This window comes from Raphanus sativus, unplaced genomic scaffold (genome assembly GCF_000801105.2).
Source record: "Raphanus sativus cultivar WK10039 unplaced genomic scaffold, ASM80110v3 Scaffold0546, whole genome shotgun sequence".
In the NCBI taxonomy this organism is placed as follows: domain Eukaryota; kingdom Viridiplantae; phylum Streptophyta; class Magnoliopsida; order Brassicales; family Brassicaceae; genus Raphanus; species Raphanus sativus.
In genome coordinates, this window is record NW_026615864.1 from 1 (window position 1) to 13,436 (window position 13,436).

The 13,436-nt window shown below is 38.0% G+C and overlaps 5 protein-coding genes and 3 non-coding genes across 8 annotated transcripts; 5 read left to right on the top strand and 3 right to left on the bottom strand.

The window, feature by feature from the left end:
• Window positions 1-2,067: 2,067 nt before the first annotated feature.
• Window positions 2,068-4,884, top strand: LOC108818793 (UDP-xylose transporter 3; the record flags this gene model as incomplete). The annotated part of the gene is given in 8 exon segments (XM_056997209.1): window positions 2,068-2,129; window positions 2,225-2,423; window positions 2,798-2,982; window positions 3,070-3,137; window positions 3,283-3,415; window positions 3,519-3,680; window positions 3,772-4,044; window positions 4,387-4,884. Coding segments are annotated over 7 exon segments (1,068 nt in total). The 3' UTR covers window positions 4,513-4,884.
• Window positions 4,885-4,972: 88 nt separating this feature from the next.
• On the top strand, window positions 4,973-5,043 carry TRNAG-GCC (transfer RNA glycine (anticodon GCC)). The gene has a single exon. It is a non-coding gene; the product is annotated as a tRNA-Gly (tRNA).
• Window positions 5,044-5,046: 3 nt separating this feature from the next.
• Window positions 5,047-5,130, top strand: LOC130502421 (small nucleolar RNA snoR114). The gene has a single exon (XR_008940256.1). It is a non-coding gene; the product is annotated as a small nucleolar RNA snoR114 (small nucleolar RNA).
• A 57-nt stretch (window positions 5,131-5,187) lies between these two features.
• Window positions 5,188-6,872, bottom strand: LOC130502417 (transcription factor RF2b-like). Its single transcript, XM_056997210.1, has 4 exons — window positions 6,317-6,872; window positions 6,052-6,184; window positions 5,829-5,913; window positions 5,188-5,750 (listed from the first exon to the last, which is right to left on the bottom strand). Exons 1-4 carry the CDS (start codon window positions 6,703-6,705, stop codon window positions 5,395-5,397), a joined length of 963 nt encoding a protein of 320 aa, XP_056853190.1. The 5' UTR covers window positions 6,706-6,872; the 3' UTR covers window positions 5,188-5,394.
• Window positions 6,873-7,273: 401 nt separating this feature from the next.
• TRNAR-CCU (transfer RNA arginine (anticodon CCU)) lies at window positions 7,274-7,346 on the top strand. The gene has a single exon. It is a non-coding gene; the product is annotated as a tRNA-Arg (tRNA).
• A 387-nt stretch (window positions 7,347-7,733) lies between these two features.
• Window positions 7,734-9,228, bottom strand: LOC130502418 (uncharacterized). The gene is made up of 7 exons (XM_056997211.1): window positions 9,042-9,228; window positions 8,856-8,948; window positions 8,675-8,762; window positions 8,475-8,559; window positions 8,295-8,358; window positions 8,124-8,213; window positions 7,734-7,996 (listed from the first exon to the last, which is right to left on the bottom strand). The coding sequence occupies exons 1-7, from the start codon at window positions 9,150-9,152 to the stop codon at window positions 7,916-7,918; spliced, it is 612 nt and encodes a 203-aa protein (XP_056853191.1). The 5' UTR covers window positions 9,153-9,228; the 3' UTR covers window positions 7,734-7,915.
• Window positions 9,229-9,394: 166 nt separating this feature from the next.
• On the top strand, window positions 9,395-11,940 carry LOC130502415 (uncharacterized oxidoreductase At1g06690, chloroplastic-like). The gene is made up of 10 exons (XM_056997207.1): window positions 9,395-9,726; window positions 9,856-9,947; window positions 10,037-10,077; window positions 10,156-10,320; window positions 10,404-10,426; window positions 10,543-10,614; window positions 10,803-10,970; window positions 11,074-11,156; window positions 11,383-11,445; window positions 11,645-11,940. The coding sequence occupies exons 1-10, from the start codon at window positions 9,480-9,482 to the stop codon at window positions 11,828-11,830; spliced, it is 1,140 nt and encodes a 379-aa protein (XP_056853187.1). The 5' UTR covers window positions 9,395-9,479; the 3' UTR covers window positions 11,831-11,940.
• A 260-nt stretch (window positions 11,941-12,200) lies between these two features.
• Window positions 12,201-13,409, bottom strand: LOC130502416 (oxygen-evolving enhancer protein 2, chloroplastic). Its single transcript, XM_056997208.1, has 4 exons — window positions 13,093-13,409; window positions 12,770-13,002; window positions 12,636-12,686; window positions 12,201-12,560 (listed from the first exon to the last, which is right to left on the bottom strand). The coding sequence occupies exons 1-4, from the start codon at window positions 13,334-13,336 to the stop codon at window positions 12,300-12,302; spliced, it is 789 nt and encodes a 262-aa protein (XP_056853188.1). The 5' UTR covers window positions 13,337-13,409; the 3' UTR covers window positions 12,201-12,299.
• Between the last annotated feature and the right edge of the window lie 27 nt (window positions 13,410-13,436).

Here is a 13,436-nt window from a genome sequence, read left to right on the forward strand (position 1 = left end):
TCATTTGGCATCTTGCCAATAACTTTATATGGTAAGCAAAGCTTCCCCCACATTTCTTGAAATAGCTCAAAACCATGTATATTTACATTTAACATCTCCTAAGAGTTTAGAAAGTTAATCTACAACTCCTTTAGATTTAAATGAATAATAAAAACAATTTCGAAAATTGTTACAATTTTCTTTAGAATGTATTTCATTCTCAGAAAATGACTTTTTAGATACAACTATTTTCATAGTTCTCTCAAGTTGATTTATAAATCCAACTTGTATATATTTTGAATTAATTTTCCAAAACATATTTTTGCTTTTAGCAATTATACATATCATTATATGATATTGTTTGTACCATCAAAACCACCATTTTTTATGGTTATTCTCAAACATATTGTCTTTAGAAACTACAATACACATGTAAGTTTCAGTCATATTGGTCTGAAAATTCTCACTGGTTTTGTATGGTCAACCTTTTTAAGAGGTGCATTTAAGCATTGACGAAATACAAATGTTTTGATTAATATCAACAAACATTTTATTTCTTATGACAAATGATTTATATGTGGCAGACCTCTCCCAAATTTAGTTTAGGGCGTCGACTCACAAAAATCCATTTCCATTCATATAACATGATCCCTTAAGAATCAAAATGTTATTTATAACTATGGTTTCACCATATTTGGAATTTTAATATTTTTATGCTCCAAAACATATCTGAAACAATAAATCAAAAGATGTTACACACATTCTTGATAATTAAAGGAAAGCATCACCACTAACCAAGTCAAATCAACAACATATGACAAAAACATTTTTTTTTTCTTTCAGAAAACGTTTTACCAGTTAAAGCAATGGAAACCAAAACGTCAACCTTTAATTTCTATTAAAAAGACAGACTTTTTTTAAAAAAAAAAATATTAAACTCTGCAATTTAATAAAATCAATAAAAAATGCTCAACAATCCCTGCAAAATAGACAGAAAGGTTAAACGTTAAACGAATTGGTCAGAAACAAATTCAATTCGGCCAACCGCAGCTTTTCCCGGATTTGTTTGTTAGAACCAACCAATGATGAACACAGATCCGATTCTGGCATCTTTAACCTGTTCTTAAAAAATAACTTTTTAAAAATATCAGTATTGTTAGTGCAAAGCATAAACAATATTTAAAGATTTAAGAGTGTAGGAACCTTATTTCACTACGATAAGGACAACTGATATTTATAGAAATAATAAGAACAAAAATCAAAAAATACAATACCGAAACAAACAAATGAAGAAAAAATTGCAGAGTCGAGATGGTTAATCTCTTTCCTTAAATCTTTAAACGCCCCGTAGTGTGACGGTTGCATAGCGCTCAGATTCCCAGGATACAACTGCAGCATTGTTTCTGTTTACCATCACCGAAAAACAGAATCTATCGACCCTAGTTTTGTGTTGCACTCTCAGACTCAAGAAATAAAAATACTAACATGACTATTCAATATAGGAGAATGTGGTTTTTCTTTTGGTGTTGGATTTGTATCTTTTTCTACATTGCCATGAGGCTTTATATAGAAAATAATGAGAAACACAAGTTTCATTTTTCAACATAAAATGAAACCTCCCATAGTGCACTAATGGAGTCTTTATTTCTTGTCATTATTATGTGAATTCATTTCACATTTTGACCAAGAAATTAAAGAGTATAATTATTATTATTTGACTCATTCAAACAAAAATAATATACTTTAAATGGATTTCTTTTTTATATTTTATCAATATAAAAGATCACATATATGATTTATAAGATTAAGTTAATGAACATGAAGTCCAACTAACAAATCAAAACCCAAATCCAAATATCTAATGTGTATATTTTTAACTTTATACAAGTTTCTCAAATCACACACATTAGACCTCCATTTCTCATTCACACTAAATCTATTTTTAACATATGAATACATTGCTAAAAAAATAGTTCCAACAATCATAACGGCAGATCTAGGGTTTATATCTTCTTCCTTCTCCAACTTATGTTAAAATATTTATCTAACGACTTTTGTATTTCTCCGTTTTTTTTTTTTTTGCTGCAGTTGAGCTTCCGTAGCTTCGATCCTCTCGCATTTTACGTTTTACGTTATGCAGCACCAGTAAGGTTCGTTTTCCCTATAGATCGATCGTGTTTCCTTAACGTTTCTACTAGCTTAGCTTATGATTCGGAATCTATGTGAACTTTTTTTTGGTTGATAGATAATCGTAGATCGTGATTGAAAGCGAGAGAGAGAGAGAGAGAGATATACAAAAAAAAAAGAATTAGGAGAGCGGAAGATGAGCGAGGGGCAGAAGTTCCAGCTGGGAACAATCGGTGCTTTGAGTTTATCCGTTGTGTCGTCTGTGTCGATCGTGATCTGCAACAAGGCGCTTATTAGCACCCTTGGCTTCACCTTCGGTAACCTTGTTTTCACAACTCTCCTTTTGGATTGATTGTCCATGTTACTGCGGAGAATAGTTTCTATATGTGTGCTGAATGTTTTTACTCTTAGCGTATGAGTTGAATGATAGTTTAGAGAGATCATTTACTTTATACTATGTTTGGAATTGTTAGGTGGTTATCTCTTGGCTCTTCTTTTCTGAGAGACTCAATTTTTTTGGTTGTTGTTGCTGGGAGGCAGATTCTCGGGCCATTCTTATGTAGTATTTAACTGTTTACACTGAGAAAGTCGCTGATCAACTCTTTTTGAAGCTTCCTTCACCATAGCTGCTTATATGCTATTGATCTTATAAGCCATCTCTACTTACTTTTGTTTATTGTTGTAATTACAGCAACTACTTTGACAAGTTGGCATCTTCTGGTTACGTTTTGTTCCCTTCATGTGGCACTATGGATGAAGATGTTTGAACACAAGCCTTTTGATCCACGAGCCGTGATGGGATTTGGGATATTGAATGGGATCTCTATTGGACTATTAAACCTCAGCCTGGGCTTTAATTCCGTTGGTTTTTACCAGGTATTGCTTTGTTATTCCAGCTCCTACATGATGATTTCCTTTTGATCTGTTTTTTTTGTAACCCGTCTTCTCTTCTGTTGGTATTAGATGACAAAACTAGCAATCATCCCCTGTACTGTTCTCTTGGAAACCCTCTTCTTCAGGAAAAAGTTCAGGTTATCACTTCAAAGCTGTCTTACCTTTTGTACATTTCTACTACACTTGAGTGGTTGTTAAGTTGGCCGATACCATTTTATATGACATCATCTATAGATCTTTTCCTATGGTCTTGTTAACTATATAACTACTTTATGTTTGCAGTCGAAAAATTCAGTTTTCGTTAACCATCCTTCTCCTTGGTGTTGGGATTGCAACCGTCACAGATCTTCAGCTTAATATGCTGGGTTCTGTCTTGTCTCTGCTGGCTGTTATCACAACTTGTGTTGCTCAAATTGTATCCTATGCCTAGCCATTCTTTTCTCATTTGCTTTATCTTTGAACCTTTATATCTGATCTTATGCCAATTCGATGGTGTTCACTTAACCAATTGTACACAGATGACAAATACCATCCAGAAGAAGTTCAAAGTTTCATCCACGCAACTTCTTTATCAGTCTTGCCCTTATCAAGCAATGACACTTTTCGTCACTGGCCCATTTTTAGATGGGCTCCTAACCAACCAGAATGTGTTTGCTTTCAAGTACACTTCCCAAGTTGTGGTAAGACTCAATCTTCCAAGGAATCTACCCAACTTATTTATTCGATATATATATATATATATATATTAACTCGTGTGTTTTTTTACTGCAGTTTTTCATCGTCCTATCCTGCCTCATATCAGTGTCTGTAAACTTCAGCACTTTTCTGGTAATTGGGAAAACGTCTCCGGTCACATATCAGGTGCTCGGACATCTGAAAACATGCCTGGTTCTAGCATTTAGATACGTGTTGCTGAAGGACCCATTCAACTGGCGCAACATTCTTGGCATTATGGTGGCAGTGATTGGAATGGTGGTTTATTCCTATTTCTGCTCGGTTGAGACACAGCAGAAGGCAAGTGAAACATCAACCCAATTGCCTCAGGTATATATTTCCTCTAGCTAATATCTTTCTGTTTGGATTTATAAAAGCTTAAATACTATTGAGTGCTGGACTCCAGTAAATTGTTCCTTGGTACATATCAAAAGAGAGTCACCTACTGATTTAAACAGAAGAAACCTTTTTCTCCATAAGATTTGACTGTATAGAAATGGGAAAAGTGATATTAGTCTAATTGTTAAGTCAGTGTACAAGAAGATAAATAATTAGATGAGAAACCGTATCATAGGGGGTGTTGTTTTGGTTGGTAAAAGTCTCTAGGTCTATGCTGATTTTGGGTATTGTTGAAAGAAGAGAGAAACTGATGTTACTTATTGGGATTGGCAGATGAAAGAGAGCGAGAAGGATCCGCTAATAGCAGTTGAAAATGGAAGCGGAGTGTTATCAGATGGTGGTGGTGTGCAAAAGACGGCGGCTCCTGTATGGAACTCAAATAAAGATTTTCAAGCCTAAAGCTGTGAACGTTGCTATGTTTCTTTTGTATCAGAGATCTTTCAGAAGGAAGAAAGAAAAACTTTTCAAATTTCCTTTTGTTTGTTTGTTGTTCTCTTTTTAAAGTCGCATAGTAGGGGAAGTAGGGGAGACTGAAAAATCAACAGCTTTCCACACTGTAATGGAAAATGGAAGAAAGTAGGGACTAGGGAGGGAGAGGAAACACAGCTTTGATTTGATGAGATCCTTAGCAGTTTATTTTCAGTTTTGGATTCAGTGTTACAACTGTACTCTAAAGTTGAGGCTATGTTCATACACACTGGACACATGTATTTGATTTTCAGGCTCCTTGATTTGTATATATAAAGGCTATAAGCTACTCAATTATCCTTCCTTGCCTATTGTTTCCTATTTTACATTTTGAGAATTGCCAACTGTAATCCAAAGTTTGATGGGATACAGAAACTTGATAAACAACGAAGCACCAGTGGTCTAGTGGTAGAATACTACCCTGCCACGGTACAGACCCGGGTTCGATTCCCGGCTGGTGCATTTGAGCTGTGAAGAAATATGGTTTAACGAAGGTTGGGTCCTTCGCTCTCATCTGATTTCAAGATGATATGCCACCATCCTGAGCTTTTTATTTTTATTAAGCCGTCTTCCTTGAACAACAAACAAACAATGGAAGTAACAAAGCAAATACAACTCACAGTGACCAACTTAACAACATCAAACCAACACAAATCTTTATACTGTACCTCCTTTCTTGGTATTTCTAACTCCAACTAAATAAGAAAAAAGAACTGATAAATAATTCAAAGTGAATCAAATCAAATGAATTCAAAATCCTATAACAGATGTAATTCTCAGCCCCCCCCCCCTTAGTCTTTTTTTTTTGTTTTGTCAATACGCAGAGCTACTCTCACTAGCAGAGAGCGAAGGTCCTTCAGATTTAACCAAGCTCGAGCTATTATTGCTACTTATCTCTAGACCTTGCAACCGTCCGTTCTGCAGAAACTCCGACACGCTCTGAGAATTCGACACCTCCATCGGACGGCTTTGATTGAACCCTCGCATCTGCTGCATCATATCTTGGCCGTTGTTGATCGAGCCATGATGATACGGTGGTATCGCCATGAACGTTGAAGGAGAATACTGAACCTGCTGCATTCCCATATCATACGAATCTGAATTACTAGAGATCTCTCCCGTTTCCATCTTCATCCTCTCCACTTCTTTCCTCAATGCCTCGTTTAAAGCTAACAAAAAAAAAAGCAAGAGATTAAAGATCACAGACATCAAAACGCATACAGAGGAATTAGACTCTGTTAGATTACCATTACGAAGGTGAGCTTGTTGCTCCATTGCTTGTAGCCTGAGCTTTAGCTCTGTGTTCTCGTTTGCTAGTCCATTTGTATCTCTCTGATTGATCAAACAACATTGAATTAAGACTCTTAAAACTCACCGTCCAAACATAGCAAAAATATTTACTTTTACTCTGTTGAAACAGAGCAAAGATCTTTACTTAATACTTTTACTCTGTTGAAACAGAGCATTTACCTGGAAGAGAGTGAGCTGAGCAGAGAGAGTGGTGGCTTCGGTTTGAAGCGATTGAACTCTACGCTCAAGCTCTTGAATGTATCGTGCTTTTCTCTCCTTGGAGCGAGCTGCAGATTGACGATTCGCTAAGATCCTGCAAAATCAATCTCAATCCCTTAGTTTAATTGTTATTCATAACCAAAAATAATTTTAAAATTCTCATTGATTTATTCGGTTATAACAAAAAATAAAAATAGATAAAAATTCTGATTGATTATTATTCAACCTTTTGGCGCGTTTGGGATCGATGCTCCAGAGCTCAGAGAGCTTCTCAGGAGGCATAGCTTTCTTCGCGTCCATGATCTCGTCGCTGGCGTACATTGCGCATCCGGCGTCAACGGAATTGCTGTGACGGTGGCGAGGACGAGACGAGGAGGAAGGAGGAACGGAGGCGTGATTTGGAAATGAGATTGGCTGATTTGGATTTGAGGAGAGGCTGTCGACGTCGATGAAGGAAGAGAAGAGATCGTCGTCGGAGGAAGGTGGTACCGCGGCGGAGATGAGCGGATCCGTGAACATGAACATCGACATGTCGTCGGAGCGAGATCGGCGGTGGAAGGAGGAGGGAAAGGAACCGGCATTTGGACCGGGTCGAGGATCCGGTTTGTCGTCCATCGGGTTGGTTTTTGAAATCTGAAGAAAGAAATGCTGGTTGAGTGGTTTGATGATGTGTTATGGGGCGACTTTTCAGAGTCAATGCGTGTTACGAAGAAGTTGATAATGAGTTAATGACGGAGATGAAGCTTTCTCTTTCTCTCTCTGTCAAAATGAAAGAGCATAGGATGAACTCAAGTGACTTCAATAACTATAATTTGCCACTAAAAGCGAATTATGATTTTTGATTGGTCGGTTTAAAAAGTAAAAGGCACATTAACACGTGAAGCATCACAACATCTTGTCTCCCTTTGGAAGATTATTTATAATCATTAATACAAACTTACATGTTTATTAGTATTAAATTAACCTTTCTGAAAGTATAATTTTATGTCTATGTTTTTTTTAGTTCTGTTAAGAAAATTAATTACAGCGATATAGCTGTGGCCTTAGGCTAAACTTTAGACTGTAACTATATTTATATGTTCTTGAGTTTTCAAATCCATCTTTTAAAATGAAGTGCATCTAGTTCATTTGTTCTTTGTATATAAATATTATCGGCAACCACCATATCAAATCTTGTTGTGTTGCGCCTGTAGCTCAGTGGATAGAGCGTCTGTTTCCTAAGCAGAAGGCCGTAGGTTCGACCCCTACCTGGCGCGATTTTAAAAACTTTTGGGCCTTCTCTCGTTACCCTATTGGCAATTGGGCATCACTTAATCGAATCGGAAGAATGCGATAATGGATAAACTGGATCGAGCCTCTCAATCCTTTTTCGCGCCATATAAGTCGTGTGAGAGTCAAAATAAATTAAATTGAAAGGAGAATCCAACTGTTATTGGGGCAGGCCGTTGTGAGTCTACGAAAGGAGAGATAGTTGTGCGGCTGTAGATAAGTTGTTTTCCTGGTCAGGGAGTTATAGCCTGTGGCTTTCTCAGGAGTGATGTCTGCTCATGGGCCATGGCGTAGACTGATGACATTGGTGAGAAAAGCCTTTTATTGTTTAAAATCTTGATAGAGACTTATTTTGATTGCTGTGAGCATAAGAATCAATCACATTGTTTTCTTTATATATACTACAAAAAACGCCTAGGCAAAAAAAATGTCTGTTGTAGTACAGTGGGAATGTAGCGCGGGTAACCAGGTTCGATCAATGGCAACAGCGTAAAATTTCCCAACTAAACAATTCTAGGTCTTCAATTTGGAGATAGAAGTTTTGCTCAGGTCTCTCTCAATCTTCGTCGTTGTCACTAATCGGGGCACAAGCCTCCCACCAAGAAACAGGCCCCAAGCCATCATCATCTATAGTCCCCTGCACATTTCACAAGATTATAATATATTATTGGAGGAATCAGGAGGCTTTTATATAACTAGCTTTTGTCATATAATAATCAAGTGGAAAAGTAGTAGCTTCAGAGTTCAGAGGATGATAAACTTACAGTGACCACCATAGGAGCAAAAGGCTTTGCGTCCTCAGCTCGCTCAATTGGAACAGGTGGATAGCTGATGTTCTCAACTCGAAACTTGATCTGCTTATTCACAACATCGTTAACCACTTTAAAAAAAATTACACGTGAGGAGTAACTTGGGAACCAAAAAAATAAATTAACCTGACATGAATCGTCGATAATAAACTCGTCATCTCCATATTTCCACACCCATCTCATTTGATTCCTATTTAACATAAAAACATTTTACTTAGTGGGTCTAGTGAAGTGAATACAAATGTTCAGGTGGGAGATGAAGAAATATTCCATAAACTGCAGGACACATTTTTTTTTTTACAATACCTATTGTAAGGGTCAGGCTCACAGCGGTTAGGTGTCGGTATAAGCGGAGCAGGCACGTAAACATCTTCAAAGAATCCAAGTGTTACTGCCAGGTATAGAGCGAATCATAAGTTACGTATATGAATAAAAATAGCCATAAAACAAGCCAACTTATAAGTCAATATTCATAGTAAAAAAAAATGAAAGTGGTAAGTACTCACAGCGTAAGCCATTGGAATCAGATTCTTTGAACTTTGCAGCTATGACCTCACCAACAAATGGACGAAACACTACAATTCTGAAACGTACCTACAAAATCATTAAGAACAAGACGAAAGGGTATTAACATCAAAACATGATGAAAAGCTTTTTAAAAAAGCAGTAATTCGAATATATATAGACCTTATAGGTGGGAGCACCATCACCGGGTAAAACAAACCCTCCTTGGACTGATTTAATGTCGTAAATCGATACGCAAAGGCCAATAGACAACACCTTTTGAATATCAAAAAAAAAACATCAACTTTCATAAAGATTAGCGAGTGTGTGTATGTATGTATAACAAGAACAGAATTAGAATGAGCAAACCTTGTCCAAGAACAGCTCTTTAAGCTCTGTCTTAATGGCATCTTCGAGGGGGCTGCCAAGGTTAGACGGATGCACTCTTACTGTATCTTCCAGCTCGCTAAGACAGAACATGTTTTGCAAAAACTGTTCAAAACTTAATTCGAGAAATATGTTATAAACCCTAATTCCAATTTGGCCGCCGAATCACAAATGAAGAAGATGAAGATGATAGCGGGCCACTGCCAGTGTAACTGTGCACGTGAGTAAAATGTTAATGGGCTGGCTCTGGCTGGCCCAATACGGTGAAAGTAACATTAATTTTTTTTTTGTTAATTTTGTTTAATGATTTTGTCCGGACCGCCAACATCCTACGTGTCAGTTTAACCGTCGCTCACCTCTTCTTCTTTCTTCTTCTTCTTCTCTTGTTCCAGTTTCAAAAATTACATCACACACCCCCAAATGGCAATGGCTACGCATTTCAGCTTCCCTGTAAACTACGTTCTATCGGAAGCCTCTCGAGGAAGAGGAAGGTTCGATCGGAAGCTGGTGAGAGCAGCAGTAGCCTCGGGAGATTCTTCCGTAGCTCCGGCGATTACGGAAGAGGCAAAAGTGAAACTAGGTGGCTCGGATCTGAAGGTGACGAAGCTTGGCATCGGAGTGTGGTCATGGGGTGATAACAGTTACTGGAATGATTTCCAGTGGGATGGTCAGTCCAAAAAAAAAACAACTTAAATACTTTTTTTCTCCATACATTCAAATATACTCTAATAAATATTTAAAAATGAATAAATATTGATTTTTTTTTTTAATTATTCTGTCTATTTTGTGATGGTAGACAGGAAACTGAAGGCTGCCAAAGGTGCTTTCGATGGCAGTCTTGACAACGGTATAGATTTTTTCGATACTGCTGAAGTTTACGGTTCCAAGGTAAGAATCGAGAAAACCTTGATTATTGCTTTTGTTTTAAAAGACCTGATGTGGAGTGGAATCTCTCACATTCTTGTTTCCTAAACTAGTTTTCCTTGGGTGCTATTAGCTCTGAAACTCTTCTAGGAAGGTACGTTTTTTTTGTAACTCTGTTATTCACCAAAAAGGTTCTTTCTCGACTGTTCATTTGGTGCGTTTTTGTGAACAGGTTCATCAAGGAGAGGAAAGAGAGGTATCCCGGAGCTGAGGTTTCAGTTGCAACCAAGTATGCTGCTTTGCCTTGGCGTTTGGGTCGTGAGAGTGTTATCTCTGCCCTTAAAGATTCCCTTTCCCGGCTTGAGCTTTCTTCTGTGGATCTCTATCAACTCCATTGGTATGTTTTTTTATATACTACGTTAAAAGAGTAATAACTTTGTTGAGAAACAGTCTCACCATTCTCTCTTGGTTTCATTTCAGGCCAGGATTATGGGGAAATGAAGGTTTGTTTTTTGTCTCCTAACACAAGCATTGAATACACTTTGATGAACAGAGAGTCTTGTTGCTTTTTGGTAATCGTATCAAACTCAGTGACAGACAGGATGAATTGTGTTTTTAGGATATCTGGATGGTCTTGGGGATGCTGTTGAGCAAGGACTTGTGAAGGCTGTTGGTGTTTCTAACTACAGTGGTACTCTCTCTTTTTTTTTTTTTTAACACTTTGTCATTGATGATAACGCATTTGAAAGTAAAAGACATGTAAATGAGGAGGATAATTGTGTAAGTTTTCCTTTGTTTTTTTTTTTTTGACGGCATAAGTTTTCCTTTGTTAAGTAGAAACTATATCATGCTCACTGTATTGTGTTGCGTTTTATTCAGAGAAGCGGCTACGTGATGCTTATGAGAGACTGAAAAAGAGAGGAATCCCTCTGGCCTCAAATCAAGTTAACTACAGTTTGATATACAGAGCTCCAGAGCAGACTGGTGTGAAGGCTGCCTGTGATGAGCTTGGAGTCACTTTGATTGCATATTCCCCCATTGCTCAAGGTGCTTTTCCTTTATCAACCTTCCTTTATGTCCATCATTCTCTAGAAAAGTTGCATACAGACAGATCCTATTGTTTTGTTTTTTGTTTTTCTTTTTTCTGCAGGTGCTCTAACTGGTAAATACACCCCAGAGAACCCACCTTCAGGTCCTCGGGGTCGCATTTATACTCGTGAATTTTTAACAAAGGTAATACCCCCTCCTCAAGTCTTCTAAGAAATGTTTTTTTTTGTTCTCCATGCCTTGACATACTGTTACAAACCGTCTTCTAATCCTGCTTTTTTACTCTAGTAAGTGTTGTGTTGAGAAGATGCATATACACCACACACCCACAAATGAATGTACCTATGGATAAGTTATCGTAAAGTAGGATAATCCTGCGAGGTTCTTCACTAATTATGACTTGTGATTACAGCTTCAACCCCTGCTTAATAGAATCAAACAAATAGGCGAAATCTACACCAAAACTCCCACACAGGTTCTTTCTCTATTCCTTATGTAGCCTTTTTTTTGTATTGTTACTTCTTGTCAATTTCTAGTTAATCCACAGAACTAAATCATTTGAGACCAAATGTTTCTAGAGCACTTGTTGATCTCACATTGCAAGGGTCAGTTTGAAGTTGAGTAAACCGTGACAGTATAGCCTATGTGCGTTTCTTTTGTTTTGTTGTGTGCAGGTAGCATTGAACTGGTTGGTGGCACAAGGGAACGTGATACCGATCCCAGGAGCCAAGAATGCGGAACAAGCCAAAGAGTTTGCGGGAGCTATAGGTTGGAGTCTGACAGACGATGAAGTGGCTGAGCTACGGTCTCTGGCCTCTGAGATTAACCCCGTCGTTGGTTTCCCTGTTGAGTATCTCTGAACTCTTGTTTGTACCATTTGTAAAGCTAAAAAGTCATACAATACAAACTAAAAGTGGCATATAGATGACGGTAAGTGTTGTCAAAGATGTATACAAATAAATTATCGTTACTTCTAGAAGCATTTCAACGTATAAGCAAAATGATATTGAGAACTAGGATTTTGAAACTTGCGTTAAGAGAGGTTACAGTCTGTTGAACTAGTAAAACCCACTTCATTCACACCTCTAAGTTGTATCAGCTTCAAAGATACTTTCTTCAAAGAATTAGTCTATAGCTTTTTCTTGAGTCAGTGTCCTTAGTTTGAGCAATCATTTTAGAAACAAGCATATATCGAATATAATTTCAAAAAGCATGGAAAACGAGAGTCAGTTCTCAAAAGCTAAGTTTTCATTTTCCATTTTTTTACAAGAGGCAAATGAAGATAACAAGCAAGCAGAGCATATAGTTCATCTGTTGTGCTGCTTTTATTTAAGCAACACTGAAAGAAGTGGCTGCTTTCTCGACGAATTTATTGGCTCCCTTGAACCACCTCTTGTCTCCAGCTTGTGCTTTGCAGATATAAAGCTTGCCTCCATTCACGGTGGCTGTGATCAGCTGATGCTTACCACCTTCGTCTCCATCGGCTGTTCTCGTCAACACAGACAAGTAATAGTATGGTTTCCCACCAACGTCCTGAATATTCGTCTCCAGAATGTTTGCTGTTGCCACTGCATTGTTGTCAAACCCTCCCTGCAATAAACATCAGACAATGGTGATTGATACCTACTATTATAACCTTTGATTCATTCTCTTAGCATTCATTACCTCAGAGGCAGTCTCACCGAAGTAAGCTTGTTTCCCTAGAAGGTAATTGACCTGCAAGAAAAGATCCAAAGAGGAGTTGATTCAATCATTCAAAATCTCACAATTTCATTTGATATTTATGTGAGTAAAAAAACCTGAGAGAGGAACTCTTCAGGAGAACCGTAATCAGTGATGGACTTCTTGTCGGTAGGAGTGACCATGACATTGAGATTGCTAGTAGCGTCGAAGTTGTCTTCATACCTAAGGACTTGTCCTGGATACTCAACCTCTCTGCTTGGGTTCCACTTAGCTGGCACCTGCACTTGGAATCCGTCTCCACTGTACGCCGTGAAGTCTGTGTTTTGCTTTGGCTTCCCAAACACATTTGCTGCAAAAAAACCAAAACCAATACCAAAGATTTTAGTTTTTTTTTTTCAAGTCTGAAAATGAAAATGATCCTTTAGGTTGTTTCCTTTACCAGCTTCACCGTAGGCAGCATCGGCTGGAGACACTTTGGAACCAACCGCAGCGGCGCCGACGAGGAGTGTGAGAGCGAGACGGCGAGAGACGGCGGAGGTATCGTTTTCGTGAGTCTGTTGTGCTTTACACACTAGTTTAGAGAGTGACACGTAGCGCTGGGATGATGAGGAAGGTGATGATGATCTCGCGGCGGAGGAGGCTAGTGCGCTTTGATGTAGGAAACACGCGCTGCTGTACGCCATCTTCTCTGTCTCTTAAGCTCTGTGTTTGGTTGAAGTTATTATGATGAGAGTGTGGGGGTGTGTTTTGAGGATCGTGGAGTATGATAATGTATGGAGATTG